This window comes from Cladophialophora immunda (genome assembly GCF_000835495.1).
Source record: "Cladophialophora immunda strain CBS 83496 unplaced genomic scaffold supercont1.4, whole genome shotgun sequence".
In the NCBI taxonomy this organism is placed as follows: Eukaryota; Fungi; Ascomycota; class Eurotiomycetes; order Chaetothyriales; family Herpotrichiellaceae; genus Cladophialophora; species Cladophialophora immunda.
The window spans coordinates 4144890-4165341 of NW_015622544.1; the positions used below are offsets into that span (position 1 = coordinate 4144890).

Sequence of the window (20452 nt, forward strand, 5' to 3'; positions counted from 1 at the left end):
TTTTGCCAACACCTTTCTCCTTCTTGCTCTGCACCAGAGACACCGCTTGCGGCAATCAACTCAGGGAGACAACTAGGTGACAACACGCCGCCTGGCTCGCTAGACGACAGGCTAGCGAGCAGGCGAGCAGGCGAGCTCACACGAGCATAGTCCTTCCCGCCCGGCCGGGGGGGGGGGGGGGGATTAGGAATATCTGTGCATGGTCCCAGTCGCGGACATCTCAAACGGACCGGGCGTCAAACCTGGAGCGGGCTGCTGCTGCTGCTGCTGCTGCTGCGCTTGAGCCTGCACCTCGTGCTCGAGCGGCGGAGGACTCATGCGCGCCTGGCGCTGCAGGAACGCGGCAATGCCACCCACCGCCGCGGGCGCCGCCGGGGCCCCGGCCACGGAGCTCGGGCTGCCTGCGCGCGGGGAGGCGTTCTCCGTGCCGATGCCGCTCCCGGCCGGGGGAATCTGTGGTGCTTGTTGCTGTTGCGCGTCGTGCGTCTGGAACGGGGCCGGGGCGGGGTGCAGGACTGGGACCGCGGCGGCGGGGCCGAAGATGTCGTTGGACGGGGACGGCGGCCATTGAGGCGACGGTTGAGGTTGCGCCTGGCCTGGGCTGGCCATCAGGGGGGGCGCCATCTGTTGGTGCGGCGGGTAGCCCTGCGGGAATGCCGGGGGGTAAGGGTACATGCCGCCCGGGTTGGGGATGGCGTTGCCGAATGCGTCGGTCGCTGCCGGCATCGAGGTCACGGACATGTGCTTCTGGGTGGGCGACATGTAGCCGTAGTTGTTGGGCGGGAGGTACGCTGGCGGACTGTTCATCGGGCCCATGGCGGGCGTCGAGGGGGTGGGTTGGTTGCCGCCGCCGCCGTCTTTGGATCTGGACCTGCGGCCGCAGAAGAAGAGCAATACCGCGGCGGCGATGACGACGGCTGCTCCTCCTGATTTCGGGGTCAGCACGGACAGCCGCAGGGTGTGTCGGGGGAGCCTGAGATCAGTTGGACTCACCGATTGCGATTCCTGCAATGGCTCCCGATGACAGGGAGGAATGGCTAGACTCACTCGCTACGGGAGTCGCGGTCGTCGCGGTCGGCGTCGGAGACAAAGTCGAGGTCGTGAAGGTCGTCGTGTACGTCGCAGTAGCCGTGGATGTGGATGTAGAGGTGGTCGCGAAGGGGTCTTCCTCGGGAGGCCAGCTCTCGCCCGGCTCCAGCATAAAGGACGAGTTTGCGGCATATTGCTTCTGGACCTGAATGGATTGGGTGGCATTGGGGTTGATGACCCCGACCATCTGGTAGTTGATACACGAGCCCGGGGCGCCACAATAGTAGAAGACCGGCTCGGTGTCGTTGATGAGCAGCGTCCACTTGGGCGGATCGCTGAGAATGGCGTCGACAGGATAGAAGCCAGAGAAGAATCCAATTCGATCCGGCCCTTTGTGATTGAGTCGTGGTTAGCTCATCGTTTGACTTGTGGGAAAGGGTATTGGAGCAAAGAACAACGGCCTCGAACGACGTCGGTTGCATATACCTACCTGTCAACTCATAAGGTACACACGCGTACCCGTATGCGGCCCGAATGACGGAGTGATTCAGGGGATAAAAATCGAATTCTCGACGACAGCGTCAGCGACCACTCACAGACAGTGCACAGCGACTTGCTCGAGAGCCATACCAACATAGTTTCCGGGAGAAACCTGAACCACGTCTGGGACGAAAGTATTCCCTCCATTCCCGACAGCCACCGTGACCGTGATTGGCTGTGAAGTGGTGCTTGTAGGAGAGGTGCTTGCAGCACTGGTGAAATCTGTAACCGTGGTGGTGGTGTCCTGAGCCACTACCCCAGACAGCAGGGCCGCGAGGGCGAGCAATGGGAATCCCATGCCTGCAAAACTGGTTGCGAAAGAGCAAAAGCCGGAGAAGAGGACCAGAGTGGGCTGAGGAGCACAGACCGTGGTATAACAAGTCCAACGCAGGCAGCCCAGATCTCGGACGCTTGAAGCATGAACACGGGGCGTGGGTAACCCTCTCTGCCCATGTCCTCGTATCAAGAAGGCAGTCCGCGCGTTCCCTTCAGTGCCATGCGGCTACGACCAAGATGTCAAGACTGTACTTGTTTCCATGGCTCTGGCCAGTGGCCACCTCCCAGCGACCGCCCTCGTATTCCCAATCAAACTTTCTCCGATTGGTGGCGGCGTGGTTCGCGGCTGAGAGCCGGAGCAGCCTGGAATAGTCTGGGGCACCATAAAGAAGACATGGGATGAGGGAGCAGCCCGTGATTGACCTTGGTCAGGCTGTTGGCTCATTGCACCCTTGACAAAAGTCCGTGCATGGATGTAGCTGGGAGCGGTAGGGCTGGACAGACACCAAGACCCAGAAGCTCGACACCTTGCAAAAAAAGAACGCCAATGCGGCTAGGCCATGTGTGCCCAATTATCTGGAGAGAAAATGGGGCCAGACAAGAAACCTTGCTAACCGAGCACCAGCCCAGCATGGCCAGCAGGTGTCTGCGCCCTCAGCCCCCTTGTCCGGGTAGAAGTCGAGCGGCGGACGACCAGCCGAAGTCCAACCTGAGCATAGTGGTCTGTGAACACCGGGTACCGTGACCGCTGCAGAGCTGTGGCTAAAGGTCCGGCCGCTTCCACCATCGCTGAAGGATTGTTTGTCGCATGTGCTGGCGGTCAAGGATAATGTCTCCCCAATGCTCCGCGTCCACAGTCTTTGCAATTTGTAGCCAGCTTCGCCAACATCGGACTAGACCACCGATGGCACAATGTCTTGGTCGCCTGGATTAGATTAAGTTCAGGGTCGACAAGGCGGAACAGCACTTGGCGCATAGGATGGAGCTTAGGCGACGAAGAGACCGATAAGGATCGAACGACAGCTATGATGGGGACATACCCAGGGAATCTAAAGTTTCAGCAGCGGTGACCTAAGTCTTGAGTTATGCAAGGATCATGGCTGAAAGATGAGACTAGTTGATCAGGTGCTGTGGTTTGGCTTCTTCCAGCATTGTCGTCCACTCGATGCTCGAAGAGCTTCTGCAGCCTTCTGGTTGTGACATGAGGATTTTCATATATATGTGCGATGCCATTATCCTTCTAGAGGATTAATATCTAACGCAGTTCTACCACGGCGTCCCTCCAAGCTCACTCACAGTAGGATTGGGTACGGGATGACAAGCATCGGGCCTCAATGCGGCAGCAGCGACCCAGGAGCGAAGACTACACGGATGCTTCGGTTCTCCTCTCTGGAAGGGGATAGCCTCCTTCAGCGAACAATTTCCCAGCAGATTGAAGAAGCTCGGCGATGTCTTCACCAAGCCACGCAGATATCAGTCTGGCCCTGCTTGCTTCCATCTCTCGCGTTAACCCTCCAGCAACCTGCCGTACATCAATACGAGTCCATAGCAAGAAGAGGTCGGGTCTTACAAGAACACATCTTCCACTAGCAGAGGCTAGGCATGTCTGGACGACTGCATTTGCGACATCGTCAACGGTATTCGCCTTCAGGCCAGAAGCTCCCCATTTCTCTGACAGCTTGGAGAACGTTGGGGTCGGGGTGTAGAATGGTGCCACGGCATTCACATTCACGCCGATTGCCTGGGCAGTCAGTTGGCATGACCGAAGAAGGCCAACCAGACCGTGTTTGGAGGCGACGTAAGCCCCCACACCACTGCTGCCAAAATATCCGGAGGTTGAAGTGACGAGAACGATGGACCCTCGAGACGAATTCTGGAAACGCGGCTTATTTCGTTGCATATGATACAACGCCAGCCTCAATGCTGCGACGGAACCAGCCGTCAGTATGGCTAGCGAGCAAGCATACTTCGAGAATGACGGGGTTGTAACTAGGTAAGATGGACTTACTGTTGAGTGTACCTTTGAGGTTGACGTCCAACACTCTACCCCCTTCGACTGATTCCTGCAATTCTCCTTCGTCGTCGACCGCTGCCAGGTCAAACACGCTTTTGCTTTCCATTATCCCTGCATTGGCGATGACAATGTCTACACGCCCAAAGCGTTCGATCGTTCGCTTGAACAGGAGCTTCATTTCTTGCCAGTTGAGGATATTCGTGGGCAAGAAAATGGCATTCTGGGGATGCGACAGGGAGGCAATGAGCACTTTAGCGTCCCCAGCTGTGGACTCGAGGTCTGCTATGATCACATTCGATCCATGAGAAGAGAGGAGTTTGACCGTCTGTGCTCCGATGCCGTTGGAGCCTCCCGTGACGATTGCGACTGCGCCGACGAGATGCTGTACGCAGGGAGATACATGGGCTGACGACTCCATTGTCACCTCGCTGATATTGGACTCCTCCTTAGACTCGGCGGTTGAATCTAGATGGCCAGGGTATTTCCCAGAGTATAGCAGGTCACGAATGAAGACGTTTCATACTTAACGTGATCGGTGACACTCTCCAGCTTCTCCTCCGAAGCTAAGAGATGTCCGAATCAATTGTCCGAGCGAGAGATATTTGGCCGCATCTACGGCGAACATTATGGCAGGCATACTGGACTCGGCAAATATGAAAATAGAGGGTGGAAGAATTCTCCTGGTTCTTCGTGGATGAAGAGTTCGAAGTCGCACCAGGGTCACGTGCGACAAGGAGGTCACATGATACCAGGAAATGTTCTAGACCCATCTCGCCATTTAGGACCAATTCAGCCTTCCTAGCGCATCTCCCTCATCTCCCCCTGGCACCCTTCGCCATCAGATATCAAGGTGGCTACAGCTCAGAATCTATTGTCGCTATGTCCTCGGTCGAGCCGGGCGGCCCGTGAGAATGGGCTCATAAGTCCACTTCCTCCAACAAGCGGCCGTCAGCAAACCAGACGTCCATTGCCTTGGCCATGGATTCAACATATGCGCGGGGAGAGTCATCCGCCATGGCTTCTTCCAAAAGATCTTGAGACATTTTGTTGGTGCTATCCGCGCGCCCCATGACTCTTTCTTCATACTTGCGCACTGCTGCTTCCAGGTCCGCCGGGTCTGCCTGAATGCAGAGAAAAAGATCCAAGGCGTCTAGCATCGCAAGGTTTGCTCCCTCACCTGCAAACCACGACATGACGTGCATCGAGTCTCCAATTAGTGTTAATCCTGGTTGAGTCTCATAGCGCATGCCCAGTGGCATCCTGTACTGAGGCCGCGGTGTCCACTTGGGGTCCAAACGGCGGATGACTTCTTTCAGACGATCATCCCAGTCGTGGTAGACATCCTCCAAGAGCATCGCCGTGGCTCTCTTCTGGTCTGTCCAGTCGATACCACTTTCGACTGCCCACTTCTCCGGTACCTTCAGACAAGGGTAAACTCGAAGGCTGTCATCTCCGTTTCGCTGCATGAAGATGCCCCTGCCGTCGCTGAGGGCAAACACAGTCCCTCGACCAATGAATTTCCCAAGCTCGGGAAATTCCTGATCCAAGTTGGAGATGCGACAATCAATTACCGTCAAGCCGGTATAAACTGGTTGTGTATTCGTCAATAGTGGCCGCACCTTCGACCATGTCCCGTCAGCACCAACGATTAGATCGCCGACCGCAAAGGCACCATGATTCACGAAATGGACCTCGTATTTTCCGTCCGCTCTCGGGGTGATTCTGGAAACATGGTGGTCCCACTTGAGGTTCTGGGGTTCGACGGCCTCAATCAGGATTTTCCTCAACTCCGAACGGTCGATTTCAGGGCGACCTTCCGCATCAGGAGGCGCCTGGTGGAAGAGCCAGTCTTTGGCATGTTTGTCCATGAATCGGTAGTCTTGGTCATGATACCTGGCGTACTTCTTGAAGGAAGCTTCGAGTCCAGCGACCTGGAGAGCACGTTGACCCGAGTCTGGGTGCAGGTCAAGTGATCCTCCTTGGAAACGAGAGCTTATGTTTGGTTCGCGCTCGTAGAGAGTGAAGGAAAGGGAGTGGTGTTGTAGGAGTGCGGCAAGACTGAGGCCAGAAGGGCCCGCTCCAATGATAATGATATGCTTCCCGGACATGTCGGTGGGAACTTGACGTCTCTTCGCTCCTCCCTGCTTTTGTAAAGCCCAGGCTTTGTGTCAGAAGGTCTGCCACCTTATAGGGACCTGGTTTTCCTTGACATCCGAGAGGGTCGGAAGCTGCACCTCCATGCCCTCAGTGGACTCCTGTCCTTGAAGGGACTCCGATCTCAAGCACCCCGTTCCCCGGTTTCTGACTCGGCATGTACGTAAGAGTTTGAAGCCCACGGGGTCACGTCGACCAGCACAGCTCGGACATTTCTCAGCCGACATGGAAATTCCGAATGGCTGAGTATCGGACAATGCCTTCTCACATGAGCGTATGTGTCTCAACAAACACTGTGTGACAGTATGACAAGCTATAGAGTTACGTGTGCTTTCCCGGCACTTCTAGCATTTGATCCCCTGCTATCAAAGCACTTTGTCAAAGTCTTGAGGTTCATTGATATGAGGAGTCTCGGGATTATATCGCCGCATAGGACCAGCTCAGAAGATTATGGCGAAGATTATATACTCATGGAAAGACTATTTCCTTCCTGTCACAAAGGAAGAGGCTTCTACAGCTGCGTTTCTCCTCCTGCACGCCTTATGGCTCGAGAGACCTCCTCGACACGGCTGATGGTGGGAAAGTGACCTGCTTGACAGGTGTAAACATCGACCTTACGACCACTCTCCTCCTCGATCCGGCTGATGATAGACTCTTGAACCTGTAGCGGTACTGCTAAGTCGTCCTTGCACACCAGGTACGACACCGGGATATTCTGATAGCCGGGATGGGTGAGAGTCCCAGCAAAGCTGATTGTCGAGTGTGGGAGCATTGTTTTAGCCAATTCGACTCCCCTTACCAGAGGAAGATCTGAGAAGTTTGTTCGAGCACAACCCTCTGGCTCGGTGGACATGTAATCGCCCTTCAACCGCAACGAAGTCAGTAAGGCTATCCTTGCTGCCAGGTTGGAAGATACTAACGTCAATTGTGATGAACTCGGGCATATTATCACCCATCTGTGTGGCAATTGAGTCTCCCACTCGTGGAACGGGAGAGCTAATGTAAAAGAGACGAACGACGCCACCTCTAAGCTGAGATTGTGCGCGTTCCGCCTTTGAAACACCCTTTGTACTCTCCGTCCCACATATGCCTCCGTATGAGTGCATGACCAGGACAATCTCCTTGCCCTCATCGGCCAACTTGGTCGTGAGAGATGTGATGTACCCTGCATCCTCAGCCATTGTTGCAGCTGGAAGCGGACTGCGACTGCCAACGGAAGGAAGATGGATCACTACGGTATCATAGCCATGACTATCCAACTCTTCGACCACCCCACTGTAGAGGCTCGGTGGAGAGAACGAAGCAGGGACAATGACTATGACCGGCTTGTTCGTCTCTGGCTGGCTGGTAGCGGACATCTTAATCTGGGTCGATGCGGTTGCCCTGTTTCGGCGTGCTTGCGACTGGTTTGAGTGTCCAAGGGGTGCTGATATTCGGGAGTAAAGAGGTACTTGGGGTGCAGAGAGTAGGTGAGAGTCCGTATGGCTCGCAAGACTTGAAAGACCAACTTGTACTAATTAGATATCTCAATCGAAGCGTTGCCAATGTGTTTGCTTCCCGATGTCTCGGATTGTTCGCCCATTTGAAGCCGAGACGAAGAGAAAGACGATCGGTTTCGACCGCCATACAATTCGATGTCGGCCTTTTGCTCCTCTACAGCTTCAAGGCAATCTAGCATCTCCCGAGGGTATCAGGTCGGAAAATTACGAGCCTGGTTTGATAGCCGGGCTGAGGATGGACTTCGGCCGCGAGAACACTCATGGGGAAGGGCCGACCATACGGATGTGGCACCATTCCTATTACCAAGCCGACGATGTATTCAAACTCTTTAAAAGAAGGCCACAGCCTACAAATCAACCTCTGAGCTTTCCATTGTGGCCGCTCAAACAGCCCTCAAAGCTTTCGACAGCTCCCCTGGCGATAGCTTGTTGCGTTCAATTGTGGTAAACTCTCCCAGTATGGCACCATCTAAAGACGAGCCGTTTACAGAATCTGTCCTCGCTTCCTTCGGTCCCTCTGCTCCCCCACGAGCCAAGGAAATCTTGACCTCGTTGATCCGTCATCTCCATGCCGTGTGTCGAGAAGTCAACCTTACAACCGAAGAGCTTTATATTGGACTGGACGCTCTCAGTCGTGCAGGACGCATGAGTGATGCGAAACGGAACGAGACATTGCTGGTTTCCGATTGTCTTGGGGTGGAAGCGTCAGTATCTCTCATATGATGCCAAATCTCTCGTCAAGAAATCGGCTGACCTCGAGAGAAGACTGGTGGACGAGATCACCCACAAGATTCTAGCTGAAGAGACATCAACAAACTCCTGCATACTGGGTCCTTTCTATCGAGCAGATGCGCCCGTCTATGAGAATGGCGACAGCATCATCCAGAAGTACCTTGGTGGCGAAGTTACGTGGTGTCATGGCCTTGTTCTTGACGCTGATAGCGGAAAGCCTGTGGTTGGTAAGTCAGCAAACCTCTCAGCCTCACTTCCTCCGTTGGACCTAGGATTGATGCTCGACAGGCGCCAAATTGAACGTGTGGGAATGTGCGGCCAATGGGCGGTACGATCAACAGGACCCAAGCCAGCCTGATGGAAACATGCGTGGCATTTTCACTTCAGACAGCGAAGGCCGGTATGACTTTTACTGCATCAAACCGGTCCCTTACCCGGTCCCCTACGACGGGCCTGCAGGAGACATTCTGAAACTGATGGATCGCTCTCCATTCCGGGCAGCACACATACACTTCATGGTGGGGAGCGAAACCCATCGCCGGCTCGTGACACAGGTATTCCCCAGCGACGATGCGTACCTTGATCGCGATTCTGTATATGCGGTCAAGGATGACTTGATCATTCGTTTTGAGCCTGCGAGCTCAGAAGCACTGAAAGGACGGGGCGTACGTGGTTTGGAAACCAATGTGAAGTGGGAAGTAAAGTACGACTTCCGCATCAAGAGACGACACGGTTGAGGCTGTCAGCTGCAAAGATACTGGGTGGCCGGTAAAAGTCCGTAGACGAACATATCTTGGAAGGAAAAGTCATAGGATGAACCGTTGCTAGCGGTGGGATGAATGCATTGATCCCAGGAGCTGCAGCCTTGCCTGAGTCTCGATAGCAACCACATGCAAAGCGCCACGCAAACACATCGCTCGCTTAGTGCTTCTTGGGTCGGCAAATTCGGACAACTGAGTGAAATGTCCGAGCAGCTTGTTCGCCTTGCCAGCCACATTGCTATAGAAAGCCGAATAAGCCGAGAAGGTTTGTTGCTCCACCTGAACTTGCGATCCCCCATCCCTCCATTGACGGGATCGAGGCATTTCCCTGTTCCTGAGAATTTCTCAAACCCCAGTAGAAGAGCCTATGGACGACGTGAGTGACTTAGTGGCTTCGAGTTGAACTGGAGCTTGTGGAGATGGCGGGGTGCGTGCATTTTGCATATTCTTGTTGACTGAGTCCCTGGACGGGATCAACCTCTTATACCTCTCCCACGCTTCAAGAGTCACATCTCTTCAGGGCTTTCAGCCTGGCTGAACTCTGCAATACCTCCAAGAATGATGGAGCACCAAGAAGACGCGCCACAAAGTCCAGCAAATGCAGCAAAAGTCAAGAAACGACGGCGCCCGGCTCTCTCTTGTCTACCGTGCCACCGGAGAAAATTAAAGTGTGGTCGCGAGTTTCCAGCCTGTGAGAGATGCAGAAAGAGTGGCCGTCCGGAGGACTGCGTCTATCGTGAACACACGATTGCAACTCCTGTCGCCGTAAGAAGACTCTCGGGTCTGGCAACTACTGGGAGCAACTTGTCAGATACTGCCACCGAACAGGGACTGGCCAGCGAATGTCGGGCCACGGAAGCAACGACGTTCCAGCCACTACTTGATCACTCATGTCATGGACAGGTTCGAGAAGCCGATCAGCCGCAGATCCAGGAGATGATCATCTACAAAGGCGAGGATCTCCTAACCAGGTTCTATGGGCATAGCTACCACCGCAATTTCTATCAGCAGGTATCTCCCTCTCGCCAATTTCCGCTGGTTGACGCCCATGCTAAGCTGTGTCACGCAACTAACTAGTTTGGCCAACTTCGAACCTACATACAACGACTCAAGGCGCAGTGTCCAAGCATTAACAGGCTCCGAGACGAGATTCAAGTCCTAAAGATCTGCTCGCATAACTTGAGGAGTCAATGCAGTGGAGCGAGCGTGGTATATGACTCTGATTTGAAACGTCTAATCCCCGTTCGAGAAGTGGCAGACGAGCTGATCAATGTCTACATCACCCGTTTCGAAGCTACGCATCGTATTTTCCATATTCCAACTTTCCTGGAGGAATACAATAACTATTGGACCAACCCACCAGCAACAAAGTCGGCGTCCATCGTTCACTTCTTGTTGGCCATGGCAACAGCGCTGAGTTGCCGCGAAATTCTGAGCTGCGATCCGAAAGTCGGGGGCAAAAGTGCCATAACCCGTGAGACTGCCACGACATGGATACAAGCCTGCGAGTCTTGGATCTCGGTCAACACTGTGAGACCACCATTTCGTCATCTGACAATGCTGGCAACCAATTGTCTGCTGGTCATCGCCAAGCGAGCAAACCATATACAAGCGAATGAAACTTGGACCACCACAGGGGCCCTTATAAGATCGGCCATGGCTGCAGGCTACCACAGGGAGTCGGACAGCCGAGCGAACATCTCGATATTTCATCGCGAAATGCGTCGCCGTCTCTGGGCCACCATTGTCGAACTTGATCTGCAAGCGGCCTTGGAGCGCGGGATGCCACCCAGCCTGAGAGAGGAGGATTTCAACTCAAGACCTCCATTGAACATCAACGACGACGCAATTCACGAGTCAGCAAGAGAGATTCCAGCGGAAACTCCCCTTGATTCTCTCACCGACACTTCATTTCAAGCGATTGCTTATCGCTCCATAGGCCTAAGACTGAGGATATGCGCTCTGGTCAACAACAGCCATCTGAAACCAGTGGAATCCTTGTTTGACGAGGCATTGTCGATGGACGAGGAGGTCATGAAAGCACTAATCGCAATCCCAGCAACCTGGGTTGGTGCGGCCACTACGGACAAATGGCGGACCCAAAGACCCCTCTACATAAGGACCATGGTAGACATGTTACTCCGGCAGCAACTGATTCTCCTCCACATGCCCTTTGCCAATCGAAGTGAACACGTCCCTAGATTTGGCCACTCACGGCGAGCGAGGCTGGAAGCAGCGACAAATATCCTCGGTCAATTCAGACTGCTTGTGGATTGCGGCGTCCTCCCTCGTTCCAGCTCTGACAATTGCCAATTCCAGGCCGCCATGACCATCTGCCATGAGTTGTACCTGAAAAATGGAGTTTTTGGTGAGCCGGTCCCCTAGCCCTGTTGTATTAGCTGTCAGGAAACTCATTAGTCAAGGGTCTCTCGCCACATTACACGCTGGCCCAGGCCTCGCCGAGTGCTATATCTCCATGGCCGAATGTGTGTTGTCGATGACGGAGAGCCGGATCACGATTCTGGCCAAGGGCCTCAACGAATACTATCTTCTCACCATGGTCCTCGGTCTTGTCAAGTCCAGGTTGTGGGCTGAGCGCGCCTCGTCCTTTGGCGCAGAGGCGGTGGAGAGGATCACAAGGATCATGATCATCCTGGGCTCGATACGCAAGTCGATATGGAGCAACGCTCCAAACGCGGCCGGAGGTGGCCTTGGCCTCCTCTCCGGGTAGGTGTTCCCCCGGGGCGGCAAGAATACGTTCAGATCGTCACACTGACAGGATCTCAGCGCAATGTCCGCGGAAGTGGGAGATGCGATCACAAGCTTCCCAGAAACGTCTGCTCGCGGAGAGACAGAAACATTGAGTTCTATCGTAAGGGCCACCATGCACAGTTGAAGCTGGGTCGTTGACTCAACGTTGACCATATGCTAATTAGAAACAGATTTCACAAAATTTTGACCTCCTCCAGGATGATGTAGATCTCGAGACGTTTGATCTATGGCCCAGCGAAGACAACTTCTTCGTGAATGGCGACTTTGAGTACGCCACAGCCATATAGGAAGGCTGATGAAGAAGCAGATGTTGTACCACTCTCCTTTCTAATCTCCTGCCCAAAGACTTCAGGCCATTCCGCTCCCATAGAGATCTCCCGTCGGCTCATCATGTTTTAACTCGGACTTCCCACCAGATGCAGTGTGATCCATGGAGTCTCCGTAGTTGCCGCCACGATAGTCCTTGGACAATGGAGGTATAATGCCGAGCCCAGGTCCGATAGACCGAACGACAGAACCATGCGATTTGATCCCGTGGATACCGGGGCAAAGATCCATATGTCTCTCGTCGCCGAAATTGCCGAGATGCTGAACCAAGCGACTTTGGTCTGCGTTGTTGCTTGCTACGCATGGCAAATCTCCGTCCGGAGGGTCTCTTGCAGTCGAACATACCAAGCGAGGAAGCAGTCGTCTTAATCGCTCACAACCTGTGATACCACTAATGTTCCATCGAGGTCGAGATCCACTGGGACAGCAGGCTTTTGAGGTATGACAAGACATGCTCCAAGTGGACACCTGGCTGGGAAAATGACTGATATATCAATCCGCCTAGGTAGTATCCACACTCAACACCGAGATGGGGACTGGGAGTCCACCACTACAGCCGACACAGCATCTCCGCGTACCATGTGCAAGACTTTGAATCAGGGCTGTGGCTCCGTGAAGAGCAATGCCTTGGAATGTATAAAAAGCCTCAAGGGGAGCAGACCACTCTCCCTTTCCGTGCTACACATCTCTGAAGGGTTATTCCTACGACACGGGACCTAAAATGGTGGAAGCAAATCAGAAAAGCAAGAGTGAAGGGTCCAGGGACGCTGCATCGGCTCTGGGCTATCCGGAGGGAGGAGCTCGAGCATGGCTTGTTGTGATGGGCTGCTTCTGTGTCATGTTCTACACGTTCGGCTACCTCAATGCTTTCGGGTGAGTTGTTGCGATCGAGCCTCGTCCTTGACTCCCACAAAGTCATTTGCCGTTTTCCGGGCTGCGAAGTAGTGCTGACTTGGGAGCTCATATAATCAGCGTCTACGAGACATACTACCAGCGGGAACTCCTGCATGAATACACCCCGTCCACCATCTCGTGGATCGGGTCGCTACAAGTGTTTTTCCAGTTCGCCGCGGGCATCATCGCAGGTCCCGTCACAGATATCTGGGGACCCAGAGTAAGTTCGAGGCATAGCCCCGTGTCGACCACGAGAAACGAGCCTTGCCTATTGAATATGCTGACGGCACAACAGGTCATCATATGGCCGTTCTCCATCATCTACGTCGCCGCGGTCATGCTCACGAGCATCTGCACGGAATACTGGCACTTCATCCTGGCCCAGGGCGTTCTTGGGGGTCTCGCCAACGGGCTTGCCTACGCACCGGCTATCGCCATTATCGGGCAGTACTTCCACAAGCGACGGGCGTTGGCCATGGGAATCGCCTCGTCCGGATCGTCGTTAGGCGGCGTCATATTCCCCGTGATGCTCAACCGACTCATCTACCATACGCATCTAGGCTTCGGCTGGGCCGTGCGCGTGGTTGGTTTCCTCGTCCTCGGGCTGTGCTTGACGGCATGCGCGACCGTCGTGCCCCGAGTGCCACCCCGAAAAGGCAAATACTTCCTCCTGCACGCCTTCGAGGAGCCAGTATACTCGATCCAAGTGCTGGGCATGTTCTTCTCGTGGTGGGGCATCTTCACGCCGTTTTTCTTCCTGCCCTCGTACGCCGAAGCGCACGGCCTGACGTTGGACATGTCCATCTATACCCTCGCGATCCTCAACTCGGGCTCCCTGGTTGGTCGCCTCTTGTCTGGCTTCGCGGCGCCCCACCTCGGCCGCTTCAATCTCCTGGTCCTGGGCAACTGCGTGTGCGGGATTCTCGTCTTCTGCTGGCTCAGGGTGGTCTCCGTGGCGGCGATCTGTGTCTTCGCCGCCCTTTATGGCATCTTCTCGGGCTTTGTCGTGGCGCTGTTTCCCACCACGATCGCTGAAGTGTGCTCTCACCCTACCGAGATAGGGAGCTATGTCGGGATGGCGCTCGGGTTATATGGCATTGCGGGTCTTACCGGCACGCCCATCACCGGTGCCATGATTGCACGGTACAAGGGGTACGACGAAGCGATTGTTTTCAGCGGCAGCGTGCTGATGGCGGGCGCATCAGGGACTTTCGTCGCAAGGTGTCTTTTTGCAAGGAGCCGTGGATGGCGTGTGTAAGGATAGACGCGGCTACATTGGTGGCGGACGCGAGCTAAGGGCCCATCTTTCGCGCCCGCAAGAATGAGAAGCGTCTACCCAGAAGAGGCATCGGTTAGCGAAGGGCATGTTTGCAGGGAAATCGGGACTTGGGGAGCTCTAATTTGGAGTCAGGGGTTTGGTATGTGGTTGTTTGGGATGCGGCGTAAGGGTTTCCAGATTGTTGATAGAACAAGCCAGGAGATATACAACATACCGAATAGCAACCCTGATCATTGTCAGTACTACTCGCAATGAGACTCTCATCGAATACAGTTGTTCCTCAATTCGGCGTGATCATGTCAGCTCTTGCGCGATCTGTGTCACCCGTACGTATAACCATATCAGTATCTTCGTGAATCTTGTCACTCTGCTCCTCGAGTCGAAACCTGAAGGAAAGGAGCTGAAACTGCCTTGCTTTCCACAAATCACCGAAGGGGGTCTTCAGTGTCGGTTGGCCAGCCTCGTCATTCGGTTCGAGCCTTATCTCAAGGTGATACGACTCTAAGAGTCTACAAGTTGATGGTTTCCCATAGATGTATGTGAATATATTTTCGCTCTTTTATTCTAGCTCGGGAGTGTCCCTTGGGTGCCGTGTTCCGGAAGCAAATCCCGATTCTCTGTGCAGGCTGCGGACACTGACATGAAAATCATCCTACCCAAGATATTCCGGGCATTCTCTGGTGTTGTAAGGCAGGGTGTGCACTGCACCGACAAGCTCCTCCACCGCCGCGGGCGACTCCTTTCGCACTACATCATGGGCCACTCAAGGATCCTTGCTGGAAGGGCCACCCTCCAATGGTGATTCTGAACAGCGCTGGATCAGCCTCAATCTCGGCTTTGCGGGCAACCAGCTCATCGACATCCCAATTTGCCCACAGAAATCTTCCCGACTTGAGAAAGTCGGCCTCCGGGCTCGCGAGCCAGACCATAAAATTCGCTGGTAGTTCTGGGTCGTCCAAGAAGTCGCCGGCCGGAAGCTGACTGAGATTACCCAGGACCTTCTCAGTCATTCTGGTGGCAATGACGCCGGGGTGGACCGTAAATACTCGGAGTCTGGGGTTCTCCTCCGCCAGGTACTCGTCGAGCTTGGCCATGGCCAACTTCGAGGCAAGATACGACGAGGTCTTGGGGAAGTGGGAGGCTCTCAAGTGGCAAGCCGCAGCATTGGTGCTGATGTACGTCGCATTCGGACGGCACTTGGGTAAAAAGTGCTTTGCAAAGTGGGCAGAGAACTTGACGTTGATCTCGAATGCTTTCCACCAGTCGTCTTCATCTGCTCCTGTGAGCGTGGTCAAGTCTGGTAAGTACCTAACAGGCAACGTCAGTTAATGTCCATGCCAAAGCGGTTAAAACCGTGCAACTATACCCTGCACAATTTGCGAAGACGTCCCAGGCTCCCAGTTCTGCTCGGGCGTGATGTGCGGCAATACCGACACTCTCCGTTCTAGATATGTCCGCAGTGGTAATCAAGACCGTGGCGTCGGGGAATGATTGACTGATTGCTGCCTTTGTCTTTTGGAGAGTCTCCTCCGTTCTGCCTATTAAACCGATTTTGCGGGCGCCAGCTTTTGCAAATGCCAGGGCGACAGCAGCGCCAATGCTTCCTTCGCCTGCGCCCGTCACTATCACAGTCTTGTCCTTTGCTGATAACTCTGGCCTCGAGGGGTCAATTGCTGGGTAAGTCGTCTTGCGGTATACCTTTGTGAAGCAAGGATATGCCATGGTCTGAAGTGATTGACGAGCCGTAGACTTATCAACGAGCGAGCTCAGACTGTGGAAATACTTTCCTTGTGTATGTTCTCATAAAGCTGGAAGGCTGGCAAACACAGTCTTCCAATCCGACAGTGTCTCCTCGTCCACCAGGACGTAAAACAATCAGGCCAGGCCACTTTGTTTGAGTAAGGCGTCCACACTGAAGCTCAAGATGCGCCTCAATGTCACCAAGATTGCGCAGCTTGGAGACAGTCCCTTGTAGCCTTGACTGGGTAAGGTCGGCGAAAGTCTACCTCTCAGCGTCACAACTCGATGTGAATAATGAGAGACCTGGCCGGTGCTATAGGAGAACAAGCCCTAGTGTGTGAGCCGCCATTGAATACAACCTGAGAGTACGGAGAAGGGTTCAATTGAACACTGTATAAAATCACCCCGCAGCGGTTATTGTCGGTTGCTGGCTTCCCCTCGAAACATCACCTCATTCCGACGAAAAGTTCACCACATTTTCCATGCACGTTACTGCAACGAAAGCGACCTTTCTCCCGAGCTTCAGTCAACTCACCTCACCACGATGGCCTCAGGAGACGGCAAGCGGCTACACGCCCAAGGCACGCACGAGTCCTCGCTCGAACTCATCGGGCAGACACCCCTCGTCCGTCTGAACAAGATCCCGCAGTCTCTCGGCATCGAAGCCACCGTGTACGCCAAATGTGAATTCTTCAATGCGGGAGGAAGTGTCAAAGACCGGATAGCGCTGCGCATGATCGAAGAGGCCGAGAAGTCGGGAAGAATAAAACCGGGTGACACGCTGATCGAGCCTACCAGCGGCAACACGTAAGGACAATCAATGCTGAGGAAACGACCGTCGAGAATGGTATTTGGCTGATGGACAAAATCTCTGACTACAGTGGTATCGGACTCGCCCTTGTCGCCGCTCTCAAAGGCTACAAGACCATCATCACTCTCCCTGAGAAGATGTCGGCTGAGAAAGTCGCCGTGCTCAAAGCCCTCAACGCAACCATCATCCGCACACCCACACAAGCCGCTTTCGACAGTCCCGAGTCACATATCGGGGTTGCCAAACGATTGGAGAAGGAGATACCGAATGCCCATATATTGGACCAGTACGGCAACCCCGACAACCCGCTGGCGCATGAACTGGGAACCGCAGAAGAGATATGGCAGCAAACAAAGGGCACGGTGACGTGTGTCATCGCCGGCGCCGGCACAGGTGGCACAATCACAGGCCTCGCCCGCGGTCTGCACAAACACAATAGATCAATAAAGATCGTCGCCGCAGATCCCCAGGGATCGATCCTCGCTCTCCCTTCGTCGCTCAACGAGGAATTCGCGAACCAGCCCTACAAAGTTGAGGGGATAGGGTACGACTTCATCCCGGACGTTCTGGACCAGAGTGTAGTTGACAAATGGTACAAGACGGACGACAGGGACTCGTTCCACTACGCCCGCCGCCTCATCGCCGAAGAAGGACTGCTGGTTGGAGGGAGTTCGGGTTCCGCCATCGCGGCGACGGTCGAGGCCGCAAGGGAGCTCAAGCTTGGGAAAGACGACGTGGTCGTGGCAATCCTCCCGGACAGTATCCGCTCGTACCTGAGCAAATTCGTCGACGACGACTGGCTCGCCGCCAACAACCTGCTGCCCCCGACACCACCGCCGGAACCCTCCTCACCACAACTCTCGAGAACCCAGAGCATTAAACAGGACGACACATTCCACGGAGCGCGGGTACGTCATTTGCGCTTAAAGCCCGTCCAGACAGTCACATCGGACAGTCCCTGCTCCAGCGCCATCGAAGTCATGCGCGAAAAGGGCTTCGACCAACTCCCCGTCCTGGCACCCAAGGGTTCCAAGAGATTGGTCGGGCTGGTCACCTTGGGCAACCTATTGTCACGGATAAGCCATGGGCGGGCCACGGGACAGAGCCCCGTGAGCGATGTTATGTTCGACTTCTCCAAGATCAGCGAAGTCACCGTCGACCACACGGATTTCTCAGAGTTGATGACCACGTCCGCGGATGAGGACTCGGAGCCGCAGAAGTTCTCGAGCGACATGAGCGCCAAAACCAAGAGCAAGGGTAAAAGAAGGCACTTCGTAGAGATCACCATGGACACTGCGCTGAGCGCTTTGAACAAGTTTTTCGAGTGGCAGAGTGCGGCCATCGTCACAGAACGCGAATCAAGCGACAAGGGCGGCGCTCTGAAGCCAGTGGCAGTGGTTACCAAAGTAGATCTGCTTACTTGGATGTTGAGCGAGCACAAGCCGTAGCACTCGGGGGTAATAATGGAGACCATGTTTTACCAAAGGCATTGGGATTTAGATCAGATTCAACAGCGTCATCGGGTCAAAAGGTCAGGACGGATTGTACCCCCAAGAGGGCAAACACTGGGAACATTCAACACCGGAATCCCACAGGTGATGGGCGATGCATTCGCAAGGACAAGAGTGGAAGTATCGAAGCAAACTCCATGAGTATTTGGGAGCGATTGAGATATCATGTATTTAAACAATAAACCTGCGTCCGCGAGGACAAGTGACCTATGATGGCGCTGTAAGACTTACCTCGCCGAGTGGAGTGCAGTGTCTGCTACGTCGACCAGAATCATCATCAGGGCAGGGACGAGCCCACCACCGGCAATAAACAAATAGGAAATAGGATAGGATGTCGGATACGGGAGCGGGAGACGGAAGGGAGGCCACGACATCGTAACTTCGGACAAGTCAAAACATAGTGTGCAAGGGGAATAAACGCGTCTTGTGCCGCTGGTGTCGGATTGCTGAACGTCGAATAACGAGCTCGTGGAAGATGGATCGTGCGTTTGAGGCGGAAGGATAGGACGCGGGGATTGCGCTGGGAATACGGGGTGGTGAGATTGCGAGAAGGGGAATTACGACGGCGGCGGCGGGGACGAGGAAAATGCGAGGCCGGGATTGCGGCGCATCGTCGCGGATGAAAGGGAACGAGGCTGATACTAGAGCTGCTGTAACGTCTCGAAGAGGAATAGAAAAAGTGAGGACGGCGGTACATGCTGTCAAGATAGGTATCGTCCGATTGTCCGTATCGACGCTCCGATCGAATACTTCGTACGCTACCGAAGATAACCGTTGACGATCGAGAAGCCGGCTGTTGTACAGGATTGAGCCTGCACCGTTCGCTCGAAGTCGATCTAATCCCATGTCAAGTCAATTTTAACCACCGCTCACTGCTATGCCTGAGGCTCTCAGGTCATGCAAGTTCTGCAATTGAATCATCATAGCAACAATGTCAAGGACGAAAAATCTGAAGGAAACCTAGCACATTCTTGCCCTTTGGAAACGCAGCAACTTGTGGCCTTGCCCAATCGCAAGAAACCTGCTTGCTTGTTCGTTCGCAGTAACAGCATGCTGGGTTTGGCACCAGGTGGGTGTGGGCAGATCATGCTGCCTTATCATTCCGCGGTATCGAGCTCATCGTGAGCCGGGGGAGGGGAGTCCAGAGCTGATACGGGTGTCAGCATTTTCAAATCCAGGCTGCATCGGTATCGATTTCCATCATACCTTTCCGGTCGTCGCCATTGGCAGCGCCATCTCGGTCGTCGTCACGGCGGTCGCGGTCATCCTTCATATCCCGGTCCCGGTCTCGATCACGGTCGCGATCCGCAGGGCTGCGCGAGCGGCGTCGGTCATCGTAATCTCGGTCCCGATCTCTTTCCCGGTCTCGGTCACGGTCACGGCGATCATCCTTACGGGGAGAGTAGTCGCGACGTCGAGGGGAAGGAGAACGAGCAGATCGGCGAGGAGGAGTTCGATCACGACGGCCACGACCAGCTTCGTATCGCCAGGTGGCAGATGGAGGTGTACGGGCCCACTGTAAGTTAAGTAGTCAGACAATGTGTTCGGCGAGGTGTTGGGCTTTTACTTCCATACCTCAATCTTCAAGACATCATCACGACCGATCCGCTTGTTATGCATCTCGTGGTAGGCATCGTCAGCATCGCGACGGCTCTCGTATTCGACAAAAGCGAAGCTGCCAAGGTGTCAGATTGCGTGGACGGCTGGGGACACAGCTCATGACTTACAGACGGCTTGACGCAGTTCTGGGAGCAGGAATGTCGCACCTGACCAGACGACCATAGTGCTCGAACTCATAGGCAAGGTCACGGGCACGGGTGCCATGACCAAAGCCCGTGACATAGAGGGTAGTTCCAGATCGAGACATGATCAAAAATGGAATGGCAAGGTCCAAGGGGCCAGGTGGCAAGCTGATATGTCGTGGTCGTTTTCGTTTCGCGCCGGTCACCAAGCGCCTTTACTCTAGTCGCAAATGACTGTTAATACAATCTCTGGTTGGTAGAGTGAATGCAACAGATGATGGACAAGGTAGAGGGAGGGTTGAATGGATGGAAACTGGAGGAAAGAAGACAGAAGTTGTTTGTCCGCAGCGTTTGCCTCATTTTTAGACGGA

The 20452-nt window shown here is 54.4% G+C and overlaps 5 protein-coding genes across 6 annotated transcripts; 1 reads left to right on the plus strand and 4 right to left on the minus strand.

Annotated features, from left to right (window-relative positions):
* Nucleotides 1-183: 183 nt before the first annotated feature.
* On the minus strand, nucleotides 184-2310 carry PV07_07788 (the record flags this gene model as incomplete). Of its 2 annotated transcripts, XM_016394900.1 has the most annotated exons (4): nucleotides 1660-2310; nucleotides 1520-1597; nucleotides 994-1419; nucleotides 184-926 (listed from the first exon to the last, which is right to left on the minus strand). In XM_016394900.1, exons 1-4 carry the CDS (start codon nucleotides 1865-1867, stop codon nucleotides 184-186), a joined length of 1455 nt encoding a protein of 484 aa, XP_016248319.1. In that variant the 5' UTR covers nucleotides 1868-2310. The 2 variants fall into 2 exon arrangements, with proteins under 2 accessions (XP_016248319.1, XP_016248320.1); XM_016394901.1 differs by having other exon boundaries at nucleotides 1520-2310.
* Nucleotides 2311-3121: 811 nt separating this feature from the next.
* On the minus strand, nucleotides 3122-4503 carry PV07_07789 (uncharacterized protein). The gene is made up of 3 exons (XM_016394902.1): nucleotides 3854-4503; nucleotides 3416-3768; nucleotides 3122-3367 (listed from the first exon to the last, which is right to left on the minus strand). The coding sequence occupies exons 1-3, from the start codon at nucleotides 4275-4277 to the stop codon at nucleotides 3209-3211; spliced, it is 936 nt and encodes a 311-aa protein (XP_016248321.1). The 5' UTR covers nucleotides 4278-4503; the 3' UTR covers nucleotides 3122-3208.
* Nucleotides 4504-14818: 10315 nt separating this feature from the next.
* Nucleotides 14819-16357, minus strand: PV07_07790 (uncharacterized protein). The gene is made up of 2 exons (XM_016394903.1): nucleotides 15644-16357; nucleotides 14819-15585 (listed from the first exon to the last, which is right to left on the minus strand). Exons 1-2 carry the CDS (start codon nucleotides 15997-15999, stop codon nucleotides 15030-15032), a joined length of 912 nt encoding a protein of 303 aa, XP_016248322.1. The 5' UTR covers nucleotides 16000-16357; the 3' UTR covers nucleotides 14819-15029.
* A 120-nt stretch (nucleotides 16358-16477) lies between these two features.
* On the plus strand, nucleotides 16478-18558 carry PV07_07791 (cystathionine beta-synthase). Its single transcript, XM_016394904.1, has 2 exons — nucleotides 16478-16824; nucleotides 16899-18558. Exons 1-2 carry the CDS (start codon nucleotides 16562-16564, stop codon nucleotides 18274-18276), a joined length of 1641 nt encoding a protein of 546 aa, XP_016248323.1. The 5' UTR covers nucleotides 16478-16561; the 3' UTR covers nucleotides 18277-18558.
* On the minus strand, nucleotides 18487-20400 carry PV07_07792 (uncharacterized protein). Its single transcript, XM_016394905.1, has 4 exons — nucleotides 20067-20400; nucleotides 19915-20014; nucleotides 19546-19855; nucleotides 18487-19486 (listed from the first exon to the last, which is right to left on the minus strand). Exons 1-4 carry the CDS (start codon nucleotides 20204-20206, stop codon nucleotides 19437-19439), a joined length of 600 nt encoding a protein of 199 aa, XP_016248324.1. The 5' UTR covers nucleotides 20207-20400; the 3' UTR covers nucleotides 18487-19436.
* Nucleotides 20401-20452: the final 52 nt, after the last annotated feature.

Coding starts and splice junctions, on each gene's coding strand:
- PV07_07790 (XM_016394903.1), bottom strand. CDS start 15,999: ATGGCATATCCTTGCTTCACAAAGGTATACCGCAAGACGACTTACCCA. Junction 15,586..15,643: donor GTCTTCGCAAATTGTGCAGG/GTATAGTTGCAC, acceptor GTTGCCTGTTAG/GTACTTACCAGACTTGACCA.
- PV07_07791 (XM_016394904.1), top strand. CDS start 16,562: ATGGCCTCAGGAGACGGCAAGCGGCTACACGCCCAAGGCACGCACGAG. Junction 16,825..16,898: donor GAGCCTACCAGCGGCAACAC/GTAAGGACAATC, acceptor CTCTGACTACAG/TGGTATCGGACTCGCCCTTG.
- PV07_07789 (XM_016394902.1), bottom strand. CDS start 4,277: ATGGAGTCGTCAGCCCATGTATCTCCCTGCGTACAGCATCTCGTCGGC. Junction 3,769..3,853: donor CCTCAAAGGTACACTCAACA/GTAAGTCCATCT, acceptor GTTCCGTCGCAG/CATTGAGGCTGGCGTTGTAT. Junction 3,368..3,415: donor CTAGTGGAAGATGTGTTCTT/GTAAGACCCGAC, acceptor GATGTACGGCAG/GTTGCTGGAGGGTTAACGCG.
- PV07_07792 (XM_016394905.1), bottom strand. CDS start 20,206: ATGTCTCGATCTGGAACTACCCTCTATGTCACGGGCTTTGGTCATGGC. Junction 20,015..20,066: donor AGAACTGCGTCAAGCCGTCT/GTAAGTCATGAG, acceptor ACACCTTGGCAG/CTTCGCTTTTGTCGAATACG. Junction 19,487..19,545: donor CAATGGCGACGACCGGAAAG/GTATGATGGAAA, acceptor CACCCGTATCAG/CTCTGGACTCCCCTCCCCCG.